The sequence below is a fragment of the Dermacentor albipictus genome, chromosome 4 (assembly GCF_038994185.2).
Source record: "Dermacentor albipictus isolate Rhodes 1998 colony chromosome 4, USDA_Dalb.pri_finalv2, whole genome shotgun sequence".
NCBI lineage: Eukaryota > Metazoa > Arthropoda > Arachnida > Ixodida > Ixodidae > Dermacentor > Dermacentor albipictus.
In genome coordinates, this window is record NC_091824.1 from 42,977,153 (window position 1) to 42,997,239 (window position 20,087).

The 20,087-nt window shown below is 47.1% G+C and overlaps 1 protein-coding gene across 3 annotated transcripts in view; it reads left to right on the forward strand.

The window, feature by feature from the left end:
* The first annotated feature begins 8,421 nt into the window (after positions 1–8,421).
* The window catches only part of LOC135907165 (neuroligin 4-like), a 42,498-nt gene continuing 30,832 nt past the window's right edge, over positions 8,422–20,087 (forward strand). For all 3 annotated transcript variants that reach the window (XM_065438834.1, XM_065438835.1, XM_065438836.1), the window contains exons 1-3: positions 8,422–8,695; positions 12,140–12,380; positions 17,116–17,342. In XM_065438834.1, the coding sequence (XP_065294906.1) occupies positions 8,541–8,695; positions 12,140–12,380; positions 17,116–17,342 (623 nt within the window). In that variant the 5' untranslated portion in view covers positions 8,422–8,540. The remainder of the gene's footprint in view (positions 8,696–12,139; positions 12,381–17,115; positions 17,343–20,087) is intronic.

Consider the following 20,087-nt stretch of genomic DNA (forward strand, 5'->3'; position numbering starts at 1 on the left):
CTGAAAACGATGATGATGACTGTGACCTCAGTAACCGTGGCCTATACCCACTGTGGGCGAAAGACAAACGGTCGGGAGAGCGCCTTTTACTTTATGTTTTTTTACTTTTCTTTATTATTTTTCGGGTTGTTTCGTCCTTTCGTTCACTGCCTCCAGGTGACCAGGTCGTCCATCCAGCGCGTCGTTTCTCCCGCCTAACGCTTCCTAACGCTGTTTAACAACCACTTGTCCGTTCAACTACATATCATCGTTCCTCTTTGCGCACACAACAAGCGAATGAATTACTCGACTTTCTAACATCACCCTCACTATCGCTGTTTGTCGTTTCAACACTGACATTGAAAGAAGATTTCTCAAGTCCCACTGCCTAAAGTGACCAGCCATATTTCCTTGTGCCTACCTATCATGTAATGTCCCGTTTCTAGGTAGATTTCAGGCATGAACAAATTAATTAAGCAATTAATAATGCCGTCGGTGGCGTAAAGGTGGGCAGCATTGTGCGTTGAGAAACGAAACACTCCACGGCCACGATGAGCATCACTCACGCCAGCATTATTTTTTTTTTCATGTCTGGGTGGGTCTGCGAAGTGGAATGGCAAGGTTGTGAAAATGCACACGCATTTCAACATCTTTGAGGCGGCAGCGCGGTGATTGTCACATGATGATTAAGCGCGCGCACGTGGAGGGTGGCGTTGAGAGGACACCTTTTGCTGTTCCCGCTTCTTTTCGATCATTGCTACGACGCCAGACTCTCTTAAACAAATGTGCACCCTTTGGGCTGTATATTTGCCACACAGTGATATCGTCATCTGTCTTATTTGCGTTTCCTTTCTTGAAAACGCTGCGCTCATTACTTTCCTGTCGAGAATGCTCTGTCGACAGGAAAGTAGCCAGCGCAGCGTTTTCAAGAAACGAAATGCGGGCAAGACAGACGAAGATTATCGTTGCGTGGCAAATATACACCCCAAAGGTTGTAAACATTTTTTAGAGTGTAAGACTGCACATTCTTGCACTCTTAAGCAAAATTACATCCTTTTGCCACACAACGATAATCGTCATCTGTCTTGTCCGCATTTCCTTTCTTTAACGCGGCGAGTCCGGTACTTTCCAGCAACGAACGGCATGCGCATTATCAGCCTGACAGAGCATTCCCGACAGGAAAGTAGCCGGCGCGGCATTTTCAAGAAAGGAAGCGCAAGCAAGGCAGATGACGATTATTGTCGTGTGGCAGAGATACACCCCGAAGGGTGTAGTTATGTCTTCTTCGGCCATGCTGTGCCCATGCTTTTCAGGTGGAGATTCTTGTGTACTTTATCCGTCCATTGATTTTTATCCATGTTCCTGAGCCTTTCTTTAAACTAATTTTTTCTCTGCACTTCTCTGACTTCAAAAGAGACCCAACCCATGTCACCTTGCACTGCCTCATTTGCGGTTTTAACACGGGCTCCCAAAAGCCAACCACACACATCTTTGTTAACTTCGAGCCCCGAAAATATAGCCAATTTTACGCACAGAATGGCATTTACAAAAGCTAGCGCTAGCACCATTCTTCCTTTCCAGATTCCAAGCAGCACATCGTATGTTGTGGCCTCAAGGTGCTTAGAGGATGGATGGATGGATGGATGGATGGATGGATGGATGGATGGATGGACGGACGGACGGACGGACGGAGCGTCGTTTTGAAACGGGGTGATGGCAGTTGCTACCATGTTCAGCTTTCTATTTTTGTTTAACTGTGTTGTAAGTTATTAAAATTCACCATTTTCTTTAAATGCGTCGTCCTACACTTTTAACTTTATGTCACCTCTCAGCCACCCATCTTCCAATCGCTTTTTGCTAATTTCCAGCGCATATTTATTTACACGTCTGTTGTTATCTCTAAACCCTATAGGGCCTCAGGAAGCGTGACTGTGCCCGCATCGACATCGGGATGGATACCATCACATTTTAGTATGAGGTGTTCTATTGTTTCTACAGATTTACCACACACAGTACATGTGTCTTCTTCGTTAAATTTCTTTCTGTAGCTGCGCGTTCTAAGACATCCCGATCCAGCTTCGAAGAGTAGGGCACTGCCTCTTGAGTCATCATAAAACGCTTCCTTCCTGATCTGCTGTTTCCAGTATCGATACAGTTCAACACTATGCTTCTTTTCCATAAATTTATCCAATTTTTGCCTTCCGCGTTATAAACCTATTGTTTAATGCTCTGTCTTTCTGCAGGGAAGGCTCACAGCGCCCCTGGGCGGCGGGCAGCAACACTTCACCGTGATCATGCCATAACGACGGAAACGCGCGCGTATACACCACACCAGCCGTGAGTTTGCTTATGGGGAAGATTCGAGCAGTAACTCCCCCCTGGGTAATTGTAATATAGTGCGTAGCATTCTTTAGTATCGTGAACTATGAAGCTTATACTCTAGACTTGAAACCAAAAGGATAGAAAGTTGGGCGAGTTGGTACGCTAACATGATCTTGGGTTTCAGTGCGAAGGGACATGGGCACAGACTAGAAGGCTGTCTGTTAGTCTGTGTCCGCGTCCCTTCGTGCTGCAATCCAAGAACTTGAAACCAAGACTGTCGTATTTTAAGAGATAAGGCGATTCCGCAGAATACCACGCACATTATCACGAACCCCTAAGTGAGCTCATATTGACCACCAATCTTGTCTTTGCAAAATGAATGAAATGCTGCGCTTTCTTCTCGCATAATTTGCCCGCCGACGCCCTCACATGCGTTCCAACGCGTCCCGTCCAGAAGTAGTGGTATAAACTTTTATTAGAAAAAAAAATCACATTCAGGTCCAGTGGGTGGGTCCCTCAGTCCAGGGCCCCACTGGCGATCGCGGCACGCCGGGCTTGGTCGAGAAGGGCCAATTCGTCCTCCAGCACCGTGCTGGCGAGCCACACCTCCCACTGCCTACTGTTGGAGTTTTGCCCCATAAGAGGTGATTGGATTTCTTGTGGCCGACTCTGGCACGACCATGTGATATGGTCAAGAGATGGCCGCCCTCCGCACCAAGGGCAAGTGTTGGGATACCGGGTGGGGTGTATGTGGTGTAGTAGGAGTAGGTGTGGGTATGCACGGGTTTGTAGTCGGCGCCAGTCCCGCATTTGCGCTGAGTCCAAGGATGTGTCCGGAAAGCTATACCGTTGCCTTCCTCGTCTCTGTGCCTCCAAGATATCGTCTGCAGTGATCGGAGATTCTACGAGAGTGCGTTCCGTCGCTCGGATGCTATATTCTCGAGCGAGGCGGTCCGCCCTCTTGTTACCCGTCACTCCGGCTTGCGCCGGACACCACGTAATAGCGTGGTGTTCCGTGAGAGTTCTTCCTAGGATTTTCATGGTCAATTTGGGCAGGGTGCCTGCCATGAAAAGGTGACATGCCGACTGCGAGTCGGTTAGTATCAACGCAGAACGTGCTCTATTTTCAGCGTCACGTATAGCCAGAGCCACCGCAGTAGCCTCTGCTGTGGCCACCGACTCTGTTCTGACTGCTGCGGAAATAGTAGTTTGTGCGTTTGTGGCTACCAGTGAAAGTTTTGCTATCCTGTTTGCACGCGTCCGTGTAATAAACCTCCGGATTGCTACCGAACCTGTGTTCGAGTGTCCTGGCCCGTGCAAGGCGCCGTTGTCTGTGGTATTTCTCGCTCATGTATTTAGGGATTGGGGACACAAAGATCTGAGCTCGTATGTTCGGTGGAAGGAGTTCTGTTTGGTCGTTACAATGTGCCGGTCTGAGTGGATACCCTAATCGACGGAGAAGTGTTCGACCTTGCTCCTTGGAATTGAGCCTTTCTCGTTGTGCAATCAGTGTTGCAGCCACGAGTTCTTCAAATGTGTTGCTAATACCCATTGCATTAAAAAGGGTCGTGCTAGTGCAAATCGGTAGACCAAGCGCCGCCTTATAAGCTGTGCGTATAAGGGCGTTTATTTTAGTTTCATCTGAGTTTGATACTTTTTGGAAAGGAAGGCCAAAGGTTACACGGCTTATGATAAATGCCTGTACGAGCCTGATCGTCTCTGCCTCCTTGAAGCCTTTTCTGTTTCTTGCCACTCTGTTTATCATCCTAGACACGCTGTTAACCGTTTTCCGGAGATTTGCGATCGTGTGCCCTACTGCTCCATTTTCCTGTATCCATAGTCCGAGTATCCGAGCTTTAGATACCTCCTGTATTGTTTGACCTCCCAGAGCAAGCTTTATCGGAAGTCTATCGTCCTTTCGTGTATAAGATGCTCTTACTCGGATTTGTTCGGACTTCTCCGGGGCGCAATTCATGCCAGCTTTTGTTACATGATCCTCAACAACGCTAATTGCCTTCTGGAGGGTTTCCTGACGTTCCCCTAAAGATCCCTTTGCGGTCCAGAGAGTTACGTCGTCTGCGTAAATCGCATGTCCTAAGTTTGGGATCCCTTCTAGTTTCACCGCTAGTCCTTTCATCCCTATATTGAAGAGTAGCGGTGAAAGAATTGAACCTTGAGGCGTTCCTCTTTTGGGGATCTGTAGAACATCTCAGCGGGTGGATCCTAGCCCTATCGTGGCTGTGCGGTTGTCTAGAAAGGATTTTATGTGTTCATAAGTGCGCTGTCCGCAGTGCATGCTCGATAGTTCTGTTAAAATGTTTTCGTCTGAGATGGTATCGAAAGCTTTTTTGATATCTAATGCCACTATGAATCTGTCTGCATTTCCTCTCTCTGTGTTTAATACTTCTTCTTTCAGTAGGAGAAACACGTCCTGTACCGACATATGCTGTCTAAAGCCGAACATAGTTTCCGGAAAAAGGTTGCTGTTTTCTATGTACCAAGTGAGTCTCATCTGTATAACCTTTTCGAAAAGCTTACCAAGACATGAGGTAAGGGATATGGGTCGGAGGTTTTTTATGTCCCTCGGTTTCCCTGGTTTCGGTATTAGAATTATCTCTGCATGCTTCCATGCCTGTGGGATTTGACCTCCTTCAGTCCATACATGTTTGTTAAAAAGATCTGAAGCTTCTCTCTGTTGTTGCACACTCTCAATGCTTGCGTTTGTCGCACGTACCTTTCCCGCGAAAGCTCTCGCCTGCGTTCTAGCTTCGCCTCAGTAAGGCTAAATCTGAACGCGCCAAGGGCCTCAACGCGCTAGTTTGGCCGCGAAAAATTCAGTAGGGTGGTCTGGGCCGCTTGTCGATGCATGCGTCCGTGGTGCTTACGGCTGTCCTACATATAATCATTGTGGCTCGCTTTGCTTATATAAACCCCATATATGTAAATAATATAATTACCAGTGATAGATTAGAATGTTTCGGCTGCAGTCCTGTGACATACAAGCCCTGGCGTACGCGGATGCTGCTGCAATCATATACACTGACAGGAAAATTAGGACCACGGCACTGCAGATCACGCAAAGTTTCTGTGACCAAATTGGTAGCCGGTTAAGCAGGGACAAGATTTTCGGTTTATGACATCATGATGCATGGCATGAGTCGTCAAAGGTACCCGAGAACATGCAGTTGAGCGCAGTTTTAGACGTAGAGAACGGATGAAATGCGAAGGAAAACTTTAGGCTGGACGGGGCAGGACTTATCAGTACGTTCGCGCGCCACCATATGTAACGTTTTCTTGATAGCTAAAATATGGTGCGTCCTCCAAGTGCTACACTGCACAAGAACCAATATCCAGTGATTCCATAGCGTTCTTGCAGCATTTGTCTCGAATGCCAGGTAAGAGCGAGCTTGGTGGCATAACCTTTCTGTAAGGTCAGGGAAGAGGATTTGGGATTCAGTCGCTTCTTCTTAAAACCGGTAACGAGCAGCTTTTTGTTCTTAAGAGGTCAGCAAGATCCTTTTATCCGTTCACACATTCAAGTAATGCTGATGGGAGCCGTACCATAATTTGTAGTCTACACCTTAGAAGATGGTTTGGTATAGTATATCCCGTTACCTATGGCCCCATTGTGTCCTCCTATAAGTTTCTAATCAGCAGGTTCTTATTCAGTACTTAAGCAATGCGCCCAGGAAGCGCTTCTTAAGGTATCTGGCAGACACAGTCTTTCCAGTCTCTGTTTACAGATTGATTTATCAGACAAAATTAAGAAACGATGTTCTGAAATGTGTCTAAAGCGTGTTAGTGCCTGCAGGGGTTAAAAAGTTTTTTGTTTCTTTAATTTCACACGGAAACTCTGCCATTCAGAATGTGGCCCGAATGACGAGATATGTTAATGCCGTGGGGAGAAAACTGTCTTTTATGCAAGAAATCAGATACAGTGGAACATGTTTTCATTTGCTGTTGTGGCGCTGTCTTTTAGTGGAATGTCCTTCAAGGGACACTGCAGGAGGACCTTCCAAGAGGGCCGCGTGGCACACGATTTCTACCTGTTCAAGCCAAATAGCATCCATAATCTCGGCGAAAACTCGTTACTTCTGAACGCGTCGAGGACATTGCCTATAGTAGTGTCAGGTTGCAGTGACTGTGAAGAACGATGCAGCGACAAAACTGTGAGTTACAAATTTGACGCTTTATTGGGCCCACTTGTGCCCAGTAAAACGCGCAGCACTCGAGCACAACGATAGCAACGAATGCAGTCGGCGACACCGTATAAGAACAGACACACGCGTCTGAATGATGCTGCCGTGCCGACGACCTTCCTGGTCGTGGTTTACGCCTCTCTCGGCAGGTGGCACGGATTAGTGGAGGGAGGAGAGGGGGGGGGGGAGTCAACCACTGCAGCGGGCCCGGTGCGCGGTGTTCTCTAGCCAGGATACGTTTTGAGCGCCACGCAACGGCGGTCGAAACGGCATTATTTCTTGAATACGGTACCAAGCGCCTGTATTCTGGACATCGTCAAACTCTCCTATAATGTCGAGTTCGCCTCCTGCACCCTAGCCGTGGGTGCGCACGGCGCGGCCGAGTGGATACGCAGCCCGCGCGACTAGCCTGGAGGTCGTCTGGGGCGTGTGCTTAGCTTGGGCGAGCCGAGATGGCTGATGGCTTCATGTGCCTGTCCTCCCGCGCGCCTATAGCGTGCGTTCTGGCATACCCTCTGCTGGTAAGGAGTCACGGAAGCTTCGACTCTACGTCAAAGATGTAACTAGTGCTCTGACGTCGTGCAATTCCAAGTTCCGCAGACTCATTGTAGTGAGCGGTAGAACGGAGAGTTCGCTTTCCGTCCCCGGCGCTTTTCATTACGCCAGCGCTGTGGCAGCGAGTGGTCGCAGTTATGTAGTAAGATCTTTTCATATTGGCTGTTGCGCGCATGACACGATGTTTTCGTTGGTTTAATCAGTAAGCGAACATTTACTACGATTCTTGCGACCAACAAAGCTATGAGCGTTCGTGCGGTTGATTAATAATTGCTATCGCAACCACTTCTTTACGCACTACCCCCCCCCTCCCCCCACCATTAGTGTCTGTCAACGTCATGTTGGTGCAGGCATGTACTATTCCATTTTTACAAGGAAAGCTCATGACAGTAGCAGATGCATTTAGAGGTTTTAGATCCACACTTCTATGTAACAAATTAGATGTAATTATTTGCCTGTAATCAATTACATTTTTTGGTAGTTCTGTAATTGATCGATTATTGATTTTACTGAGGAACGCTTACTGTAATTCAACCCCATTTTCCAGTACCAATTACATATAACCAGTTACTTTATTGACGAACACGAAGGAAACCAGGACACCGTGTGCTCTTTTCCTTAGTTTTTCGTGTCTGCTTTCGCGTGGTGTGCTATTCACCATCATGAGTTAACAAAGCGCAGCGCAAGTCCTATGGCCATTATCATCATCATCAGTTGACTCCTCGCTTATCATCATCTTCTCGCATGACCTAGAGCAGCTGATAGGAGAATTAATTCCCACTATAGACGTTTCTGGTTGTTTCCCGAAGTCATGCTCCATTTCGGTGATCTGACTGACAACCGATGCGCGCATAATAACGAATGATCGCGTCGACCTGCACGCATTTGCAGCGAAAAAGACGAGGAAAACATGCAATCTCGCATGAAAGCAGAATGCAGAATATTTGTCATTTCATTTCTAGCACAGAAAAAAAATACTGCTGCACTAATTGGACATTCGCCCCTCTTTATTTTCCCCTTTGGTGTTCTCATCTCATCTCGGTCATCACTCAAGCGGTCATTGCTTTTCTTCATTTTCTTTCCCGCTTCTCTTTCGTTTTGAAATCATTTCCTTCTTATCTTGTAGTAGACGGACTGCTGAGAACATGTTGTCCGCCTTATTGTTGAATATTTAGGAAATATTCGTGTAACTTGAAATAATCGTAACATTATTAATAATATTTAGCTTTATTTATTGGCGCTCGTCCCCCTCCACGTGTCGTCTCCTCGTTTTGCGACCCGCTTCTTGCCGATTCCCTCCTTGTGGTTGTGATCCATTGTTTCGAATCATCATCGTCATCATCAGCAACAGCACCCTGCGCGCTCGCGAACCCGTGGCGACACCGCGTAACCCCCGTTTCAGCGAGCCCTGCGTGCAGTGTCTCGTCGGCGCGGTAGTCGTCGCTGTCCTCGGCGTCCAGCCGCCATCTCTCGCGCCCGACTCCCATGCACGGACCCAGCAAAACCAATGACGAGCCCAGCACGGCCTCGGCGAGGGCCGAGACGGCCAGCACCACGGCCGGCAGCACGAAGAAACACAGGAAGCACAGGTGGCGCGACGGGAAGCGCCAGCGCCCACCGCCCGGCGAGGAGGGAGGAAAGTGAGTGGGACTACACTTTGATCTTAGCCAAAAGGTCGAGAAGCTGAGTGAGACTCGAAGCCGTCGGCGCGAACCGCTCGTTCGGCCCACCGCTAGCAGAGGAGGCTTCGCAGTTATTGTCTACAACCTTCCTGCACGCAAGCTTCTTATTTTTTTTTATTTGAATATACTGCAGGCCCTTCACGGCCCGTGCAGGAGTGGTACAGAGATGCAATGAAAAAAAAAAAATCACGATGACAAGTCAATACATTGAATGCAGTTAATAAAAGAGTCGATGTTATTGCAACACACAATATCGTTAGTTAATTTGTTCCACTGGGAAATGGCTGACGGAAAAAGGGAATGCTTGTGAACATTAACGTGACTTGGGGGAAGATAGATTGTTTTGGAGTGATTAAGTCTGGTTGAACGTTTTGGAGGATCTTGGAGGTAATGAGAACGTGCTATTTGGAAATGACCATGGTATAATTGATAGATGAATTTTAGTCGCGAAATTACTCTTCTCTGCGAGAGGGGTTTTAGGTTAGCCCTTGCTAGCAGACCCGAGACGCTGGATTGCCTTTTGTAGTCCGAATATACAAACCTAACTGCTAATTTTTGTATGCGTTCTATTTTGTTTATAAGAGATTTTTGATGAGGGCTCCAGATTAGATCAGCGTATTCTAGGCATGGTCTTATTAGTGTTTTGTACGCGTTTAGTTTGAGGTGTGGTGGTGCTGCGCGCAGTCTCCTTTTTAAAAAGGTCAGTTTGCCTATGGCTTTTTGACACATGGTCGAAATATGAGGCTCCCAGTTAAGGTTAGGCGTGAGTTTAATGCCTAGGTATTTTACCTGGTTGCTTTTGTTTATTGTTGACCTTCCGATCGAATATGAAAAGTTAAGCGGGAGTTTCTTATTTGTGAAAGACATGTAATGTGTTTTTGATGTGTTTAGTTTCATGTCCCAAGTGTTGCACCAAGAGTAAATTGTTTGAAGTGAATTATGAAGTTCTATTTGGTCTTCTTGGTTGTGTACGACTGTGTACACGACACAGTCATCAGCAAACAGGCGCATCTGAATTGAGTTTTTAACGCAGAACTGGATGTCGTTTATGTACATCAAGAACAAAAGTGGTGCCAGAACTGATCCTTGAGGTACTCCGGAGTAAACTTCGAGTGGTTGTGAAAGATTATTATCGATTGAAACGCTCTGTTTACGATTGGTTAGAAAACTGTTGATCCAGGATATTATTTTATTACTAATACCGAAAGCCGATAATTTTGTGATTAAATCATGGTGCGGAACTACGTCAAACGCTTTAGAAAAGTCTAAAAAAACTGCACCTAATTGGCCATAATTATTAAGTACGTTAGCTATGTCATGAGTTAACTCTGCTAGTTGGGTTATGGTTGACAGGCTTGTTCTGAAACCATGTTGTTGTTTATATAGGAGTTCGTTTGTTTCTAGGTGAGTTATTATGGCCTTAAATATTACGTGTTCCATTATTTTGCAGCATGAGCTTGTTAATGATACTGGGCGGTAGTTATTTAAATCTAATTTCGAGCCCGATTTATGTATTGGAATTATTGCAGCCTTGCGCCAATCATCTGGTAGCACTGATGTTTGAAGAGAAAGAGTGAATATTTTAAATAGATACTTTGATGTCCAACTTGCGTATCGACTTAAGAATGAGTTAGAAATTTGATCGGGGCCGGTAGATTTTTTAGGATCGAGTTTATATATATATATATATATATATATATATATATATATATATATATATATATATATATATATATATATATATATATATATAATATTGCAACGGGGGTGTTCGGTTGTAGCGCTAGGCATACAAATAGATCGGCGCTATATCGTAATAGGGAAGCAAGCACTTCTCGTCGTCTTCTTCTTTTGCACCAGCACACCAGCACCATGCCCACTGCCCAGTGCCTTCAGTACAATATATATATATATATAAAGAAACCTTATCGAGAATTCATGGCTAGCAGCTCGAAGGAAGATACGTCTCCAAAGGTATATGCAGCGTTACAACAACGAATATATTACTATGACTGGAAGCGCTCGAAAGCATTATGCAGGTGTACTCGCGGTGTTCTCAAAGGTCGTCAACCATTAACCGACTGAGATACTGAATGTGGTAGAGCGACCGCCCCGGTAAGGCGTTGATCCCGGGTTTGAATGCCGTATCAGAACTAGTCTTCCTTCAACTGCGAAGTTTCCTTTCTGAGAAACCCGCACGAATTTCCTTTGTAGCTTTGTGCTACAGTCGAGTGGATGAAAATTTTACCCTTTCATTGTTAACATAAATATCTAGAGAATTTTCGGCCGAGTTAGGAATGACGCGCACGCCAATTTCGAGGTGCGTGGGCTAATAAGCGGCAAATAAGGAGCAAACGTGATAATGTCTCCATTTCCAATCTTTTTTTATCTATGTTGCCGAAGGCAATGCAGTCATGGCATTCGCGAGTAGGGCTCAATAAAATTACCTGCACTTCTCTTTCTTCTGGAACGGGCCTTTAGAGAGTTCGTGTATTGCTTACCTACAGAGACGCTGGTATTTCTTGAGGTGAACGTGCAGGAGACGTTACTGAAGAACGATGCGCACTATTCCCGTAAAACTGCGTGTAAAATTTGCAGCGAGAGCAGCTCCCTCTTGCACACGACGCACCTGGCGTGAGTGCGCTTGCTGATAAGTGGCCGCCATGGGTCGCAGTCCTAGAAGTTACGTTGTAGAAGCGGATACATTACAGGCCTTGCTAAAGTCTTTCTGTTTGCTTCGGCGCAGCGTCATTTGGCATGCACTCGATGAATGACGGGTTGTTTTCTCCAAATGCAGTGATCATCCTCGTACTTTTAGCGCTTTTCTTTTTATTTTCTGCGATTACACATGTGACACTCGGGAGTTTCCGAACAGAATGACACCCGGACCAGTCAAAATAACGAATATATCTTCCTATCGCAAGTAAACGTTCACGCTACGTGATGTAATAATAATAATAATAATAATAATAATAATAATAATAATAATAATAATAATAATAATAATAATAATAATAATAATAATAATAATAGTAATAATAATAATATATGGGGCTTTACGTGCCAAAACCACTTTCTGATTATGAGGCACGCCGTAGTGGGGGACTCCGGAAATTTTGACCACGTGGGGTTCTTTAACGTGCACCTAAATCTAAGTACACGGGTGTTTTCGCATTTGGCCCCCACCGAAATGCGGCCGCCGTGGCCAGGATTCGATCCCGCGACCTCGTGCTCAGCAGCCTAACGCTACCTGATATCTAGTAAGCCGGTTAGGGACACGTGAGTCTACAGCCAACAGCCTTTCATAACCAGTGCGTGCCAGTACATGCGAAATGCAACCCACTATCGGGACTAATTAAACACTGCAATAGTGCATGCCACATCTCCCTCTTCACCTCCCAGGAGTCCCGACTGGGCCGAGTCCGAGACGGAGAGCAGCAGCCGCAGCCGGAAGCGGTGGAGGAAGAAACGCGACTCTCGCGACTACGACAGCTCGAGGGAAAAGCCGAAGACTCCGAAAAAGGTCCCTGCTTCAGCCGCCGCTTGTCCGAAGCCGCAAGATGGCGCCTTCGCGACGCTGCCCTCTTCTCGCACCGACCAGATCCCAGCGGTACCGGCTCCTCAACAGGCTCCTGCATTCGATGTAAGAAGGCCGTTAGTTGCTCTCGAGACCTGCGCATAAAATGCTCTGCGAGGGCTACGCAGCGTGGCTGTGTTGTGAATTCCGTGAAACCGCATTTTAGATACAAAATTTAGAGGAGTGGATACCACAAAGGAAGGGAAATAAGAGCTGAGCGGAAGCTTTGGATGGAACCGTCGAAGCTTAGTAAAATAAAACATATATCTCTGGGGGGCGGCGCGAAGAAGTACCCGCCGTCGCCACGGCTTACCTAGGCTGGCCAGCCATGGTGTCGCGGGATCTCTCGGTGTTCCCGATAACGCGGCCGCTCAGGACTAGTGCGCTAGCGTGTTCTATTCTCTCGCTACATGCACATGACCTTCAGCGGCTCTGGAGTCGATAGGCGTGCCGCTACAGCGCCCCCCTCCAAGTGCGAATCGCGATTGAAAGAGTCTGCAAGCTCGTTTACATGAGTGGCGATTCGTAGCGTCCGTTACAGGTAAAGTACATTTTGCGGCCAAAGGCACAAATAACGCTCTGGTGGTCGTGGCTGAGAGTGCCTGGACACAGGGCGCATTTTCTTCTGCGTTGGGGACGTAGTCCTGTGTTGTCAACGTCAGCGCGCCCAGTACGGTGCAACTCGGCAAGCAGAGTTGAGGCGTAGGCGGATTCTTGGCGCGTGCCGAGAGTTTAAGACGCTGAGAGAATCAACACAGAAGGCGGCGTCGTTGAACGGCGTGCAACGGTGGCAGTAGAGGCGCAGTAGTAGTAGTGGCGCTGGGCCTTGTAACTTTTGGTGATTCATGCTGCGTCACCATTTCAGGTGCACCCGCCGTGGTTGCTCAGTGGCTATGGTGTTGGGCTGCTGAGCACGAGGTCGCGGGATCGAATCCCGGCCATGGCGGCCGCATTTCGATGGGGGCGAAATGCGAAAACACCCGTGTACTTAGATTTAGGTGCACGTTAAAGAACCCCAGTTGGTCTAAATTTCCGGAGTCCTCCACTACGGCGTGCCTCATAATCAGAAATTGGTATTGGCACGTAAAACACCAAATATTATTATTATTTCAGGTGCGGCTATACGGTTCTGCAGGGCGGCGTATTGTGACGACCAGCAAGACTTAGGTCTCGAGATGGTGTGTTCAGTCCGGCCGCTGCTGGTTTGTTGCGTAAATTTGCCAGTGCTTTCGTCAGAGGGGTTATGGAAAGTAGATGCTGTCGTCGTTGATAGAGTCGGTTTCACACGATCCGAGAGAGGTGTATCAGGCAGCACCGGCAGCGCAGGCTGTGAGCGAGGCGGAGCCACAACGATGCCGTAGTGCGAAATCGCGACCTACCGCGGGTTCTCCTAGCTTCCCGGGCCTGGTAGAAGTCGGATCACCGTAAGAAGACCGTCTGGCAGCTCGCGACTTACGCGGAGGCAGCGCAAGTGTTGGTCAGTCGCGTTGTTGACGTAGAAATGATTCTTTGGCTGAAGAAACCAAAAAGCAGAGCTGCCCCTTGAGAACTTTGGTACGCCATGCATCCGCGAAGGGTATGAGCTCAGAACGTCGGTAGGCTCGCCTGCTGTTTCTTGCGGCGAAATCTCTAATGACGATAGCATCAGGGTTCGGGTGGTCGCTGAAGGCATCGCGAAGGTCGTGCTTGTGGCATTACCCGCGAGAGTGGAATTTGGGCCTACTAGAGCCCGTGGGAGAGCCTCTGAATCGCTGATGAGTGAGGTGCTCCTGAACGAAAAACGGACAGCTCGTGGGAAGGCCCAAGGGAGAAGATCGGCAGGACGTAGAGTAGCTGAAAGAGCTTGCGTTTGGGCCAGTGAATTTCTTGAGAACTGTCGCCGCGCAGCTGCTTTTGGAATGAGGAGCAGGCTCACTGACTGAGTAGAGGTTTGATGTTGGGGTTGGTGCGTGCTGATGTTCAGCATGACTGGACGCATGCGATGTGTGACGATAAGACACGAAATGACGCGATGGCTCAAATAGCGAGAGATGCTGTCACTGAGAACTCGAGGTGACGTAGTGAGCAGGTACCGCTACCCGCAAGTTTTCCCAGAAGTTCGGTCTGGGGATTGGCAGCCGGAGCGTGGAACACAGCCAGAGCCTGGAATCTTTTTTTACACGGAAGTGGGTGTCCAGCTTGATGAACCACGTGTTCAGCATGTCGCTGTAGAATTCCACGACACTCTACAACCGCGGAACGTCTGCCGGGCCACGTGATGCAACGTCACTCTCGCCTTGGTAGAGTCGGCGAGTCGAAGTTGGCATGGCTGGGCTCGGTCATCCGGCTTCAGCAGTTTGTGGAAGGCGGCACGAAGGGGTAGCCGCCGTCTCCACGGTTTATTTAGGCTGGCCAGCCATGCTGCCGCAGGATCTCGGGGGCGCCCGATACCACGGTCACTAAGGTCGAGCGCACTAGCATGTTTTATTCTCGCGCTACATGCACGTGAGCCGTCTTCCTCTTCGCCCCCTCTGGAGGCGATGTAATGTTCAGCGAAGTTGTTGAAAACCACCACTGCTGCTACTGAGGGGGCTATGCAGTGCTTTATGGCTTTAGAGTGAGGACAGTAGTGGTATTTTAGAGTAATGATAGAAATGGGAATAACGGTAATTTTGAGAGCACCGCGTCGCCCATGGCGGTGCTACAACACTTAAATCAGGTTCTAGGCTGGTTATCTTATAGGAAAGGCTAGGGACGTCACACCCCACGTCGCAAGCCTGCGTCGCCGTGGCAGCTTGTGCAACAGTAATGTTTACCGGGTAACGTATGCGGGAGCGCTACTGGCTTCGCATTGCTATCACGAGCGCCTGATCATCAATTATGTGGTTCGAGTGCTTTATTATAGCTTGTTCTTTATTGAAACTTATGCTGTCCTGTATGTTGTATGCTTGATTCCAAAGGAAGTAAGCACCGTTCGCTTTCGCTGAGTGCTTTGCCGAGCGCTTACGGGGTATGAGCCATTCATGATGATAGTTTTCTGCCGGCGGACGCGAAACAATCCCAGAACCCTAGTCAAAAACTTCGCTTGATTAGCTATGTAGTGGGTGAAAAAACGCATAGAAACTACAGAACTGAATCCGACAAAGTTTTTATCCGCCTTGTTCGCGTGTCAGTTGGGATAGCAGGTACCTCATGCAGAAGAAATCACTTGTGCACTCGTTCGACGCGCAGTCTTATTGGGGCAATGCGTTGTGCTGTGCGAGAATGACATAATCACTATTTTTTGCTCAATAGAAACCCGTTTGTTTGCGTTGTAGTAGAGCTTTATGTTCGTACGGGTCTTATTGAGGAAGCCCTTTCGAACTGATACCCGCATTGCATACCGCACTCAGCAGTTGTAGAGGTAGTTTTCAACATTTTCACTGGGCATCCATTTTCGCAGGGCCAGGGTGGCGAGTATTTTTTTTTACTAAGTTATGAATGAGTATAGTTATGTCACAAATGCTTATTAGCTCTAGAGCGATACTTAAAATGTGTCGAGTGCATGATACCATCAGCGGGTAATACAACCGTTAGTGGGAGACGATTTCTCTGTTTTGTTAATGGCTTTGAACGATTGTTCACCGTGGATTCTGATTTCAACTTCAAAAGAACTAAAAGGTCGTCTACATGCCTGAACACTTTTAAAAAGCAGAAACCATTCAAAATATATGAACGCACTACCAAAATGGCTTAAGTATATCGCTAAGGCGCCAAACACGAGCAAATAGACGTGCATTGATTTTGTATTAAAATGTCGTCATTCCATTCTGTATATTTAGCGTTAAGATGAAAGTAAATCGAATTGAGTAAAAGCTTGGGATTGTCGAAGCAGATGTGTTCTGAAACGCAAGTGCGCGGAAACATATCAGAGCATTCTTGTACGTGAATCAATAGTTTCCTATATGCCAAAGAATACTAAAAGTTTTTATATGAATCAATAAAAATACCACAAAAGCATTCTTGGTTTTTTTTTTCGGAAACCTGCAAGGTTGCTATCTGCAAAGACGTTTTGAACAAGCCCGGAATGAACGCCCTTGGTTTTTAAGGAGAGTTGGAATAAATTTGGAGATTGCGCACCATTGTCCTACGCGTTCTGCTTGTCCTTGACAATTGTTGCGCCGAATACCTTGCAAAGTACAGAGAGTCTTCAAAAATAAAACATTCTGTAGGAGTTGGTATGCCTTACAGGGGAGATGACTCTATGCACACAATGAGAAAGAGAGTGCAAGACTACCATTGCAATAGTGACTTTTATTTCGCATTTGTTGTAAACATTAGTAAATGTTTGAAGTTAATCTATAGCTAAAATTTTACACTCTCCAGTTCTAAAAAGCATACTTTTATTTTAAATGCAACAAGTTTACCTAAGTTTTTCTTTGCCGTTGTAGCTACATCACCATGTTTTGGCGTGTCACAAGTAAAACAGAAAAATTTGGCATTAGCGCCTAGCTCAAGCTTCATCTGGTGTATCACAGGACATCCATTATAAAGCAGTCGGCTACATCGGATTCGCCTAGGATTCACCGTCGACATCTAGAGCGCTCGACGCGAACCTTTTCAATGAGCACTCAACTCTCCCGAGTAGCGCTGGTTTTCTGTGTGCTATAAAATTTAAATCAATGTCTGCTGTTATGAGCATCAAATAGCGCCTGCACATTGTACATGGAACATTTGTGTTGTTGTTTTCATCTGCTTTCAGGAAACATTTTCACGCCCGCCCCGATGCAGTCGCTAACTTAGGATCCCTGTACACGTTCCATGTTCTTTTTATTCGATGCAGCAACCTGCTCCGACTCATGTTCAGTCTCTGATTCAAGCTAAACGTCCGACTTGGACTGAGCCTCCGATCCGGCCTGAACTTCCGATCCGCGCTGAGCCTCCGTTCTGGGCTGAGCCTCCGCTCCGGGCTGAGCCTCCCTTCCGGGCTGAGCCTTCAATCTCGGCTGAGCCTCCGGCTCAGAAAAATGACGCTGCTGTACCGGACACCGAAGAGAGAAAACCAGATGGGTGAGTCAGCACATAAGACTGGCTCCAATTGAATGGAGGACAAACAAAAAAGTTGACAGTCACCTTAACATACGCTAAAGCGGATGAAGGCGGATGCCTGCGCACTCACGAGGCATCCTTTACACTTAGTAAAGCAATCAACGGGGCTAGTTGGTGGGCGATCATGATTGTATTGCGCCAAATATTACACTGACGAACATAAGTAACAAGACGCGGACGTACGTGGCGCAAACTATACCAACTGTTTAATGCTGTTAAATAACACGCTCATATACAAGGTGTGGCGAGGGGGGGTGGAGATATATAAAAAGATATGACAAGGTGACGACATGTGATGATGCTTTTGGGCCGGAAAAACATCGTTCACTTGCACACGTTCGCCCTGGCTAACTCGACCTCAGCTTCGATAAGCGTGATGGACGGAGGGCTTACGCACTTCTCTTTTTCTTTTGCTACTGCAAGTGCCTCACATATTTCTCTCTCCGTTTTTGCTTTTGATGTGCCATTGACCGTGGGGCTTTCTAGTAGCGGAGAACATTTGCACTGCTTGCAGTGCACAGCCAAGTTGCTAGGTGCTGTCAGAAGCTGGCACGTGTATTTGTGATGCCGTAACGTGTCGTTTAGACAGCGTCCGGTTTGCCCAATGTACACTTTCCCGCAATCTAGTGGGACCTGGTGAACCACTGAACTAGCGCATTCCACCTACTTCTTAACGTGCCTAGTCTGACAGAATGTCGCACCTGGTTTTCCTTCTTTGGATGCTGCGTTCACCCTCGTGCGCATGCATTTTAGTTTTTTTTTTGTTTGCGGAGCGGAGAACAGTACATGGACATCATGGCTTTGGAATGTCCTTCTTATTCTATGTGACAACCCATGCATGTAAGGCGAGACCACGTGTTTTTTTCCCCAATCTTTCTTTTTCCGGTGTTATTTTTTTTGCCTTTTTGTGTTGGCCCTATTTTGGGCAACATGTTTTCATAGATTTGCACCACCATACATAGGGGGGTACCCACTGTTTTTTAAGCAGCTTACTTGCAAATCAGCGCCCTCCCTCACAGCATGGCGGCATGATTTTTCAGCTGCTTGACTGATGCAAGCCTTAGAGATGCCTCTTTTTACGATTTTTTGAATGAGAAGAATCATATCGCAGGATTTCTTTCTCTCCTCTAGTTTTGTAGCACCAGCACGTGTGGGAGCCGCTGAGTCTTATGCTTATGTCAAGGTACTGCAATCGACCTTCGGTAGTAGTCTCGTACGGCAATTCTAGGTCTTCATACGCTTTCTTGAACATGCTGATAACAGTGCCTATGCTAACTAGTTCGCTTTGGTTTTCTGCCATGCAGACCAAATATACGTCAGCATATCTAAAACAGGTAGTTATGTTAGTTTCCCCAAACAAGACTGCAAGTTTTCTGTCTCCTACAATCAAAAATAAGTCGGAAGGATAGTGCCGAAGATAATCCCGGGCCGAGCCGAGGTGGAGGTGCAGTTCGCCAGTAAGGGGTCCATATTCACAGCTTCACTGGTCATCCTTCTTCACAGACTTGAAGGCGACTGACTTTTCGTTTTGTTCTTTTAATATTTAAGTCTGAGAAAATTAAACATAAAAGCCATGCGCTGTCAGTGTTTTTTTTTTGTTTCATGACATTTGTTTGTGGGCTGTCATTCTCAACATTTCGCGCAATGTAATTGTCATTAATGTAAGACAAGCTATGAGCAAATGAGCAACATTAGCGATAGAATGATGTGACAATATAACCCGCATATACCGTATGTCTTATAGCAAGGTGTGGCATACACATATACTTACACATACACGGAAATTTTCGGAAGACCGGCCCACGTATGGGGAGTGCTTAACGCCTGCTTCATCTCCGCCGCTGGTCGGCCTGGTATTGCACTACTTCGGGATCTACCCTCGTACGGGGAGTGCTTAACGCCTACTTCACCTCCGCCGAGGGTCGGCCCGGCATTGCACTATCTTCGAGATCGGCCCACGTATGGGGAGTGCTTAACGCCTACTTCACCTCCGCCGCGGGTCGACCCGGCATTTCACTATCTTAGGGATGGGCCGACGTGTGTGTAGTGCTCAACACCTGCTTCACCTCCGCCGCGGGTCGGCCTGGCATTGCACTACTTCGGGATCTACCCACGTACAGGGAGTGCTTAACGTCTACTTCACCTCCACCGAGGGTCGGCCCGGCATTGCACTATTTCGGGATTGGCCCACGTACGGGGAGGGCTTAAAACCTGCTTCGCCTCCGCTGCGGATGGGCCCGATATTGCGCTACTTCGGTATCGGCCCACGTATGGGGTGCACTATAATGTAATATTGAGTGACCTGTCAGGAAAGGTGAATTTGATATTAGTGGTCAGCCACTAGAAGTTTTCCAAATCAAGTTGAACCATTTCGAACCGGTCGTAGCCTTTATATTTTCGCTGCGGAGTTGAATCTATACCATAATGTAATGTTGACTAACCTGTCACGAAAAGGTGAATTTGGTACTAGTGGCTGGCGACTAATAGTTGAACCGGTTCGAACCGATCGTAGCCGTTACTTTATTCGCTGCGGAGATGAACCCATACTGTAATTTAATGTTGAGTAACCTGTCATGAAAAGGTGAATTTGGTATTAGTGGTCAGCCACTAGAAGTTGTCCAAATCAAGTAGAACCGGTTCGAAAGGGTCGTATACTATATAGCCGTTATTTTTTTCGCTGTGGAGTTGAACACTATATGGGCCGAA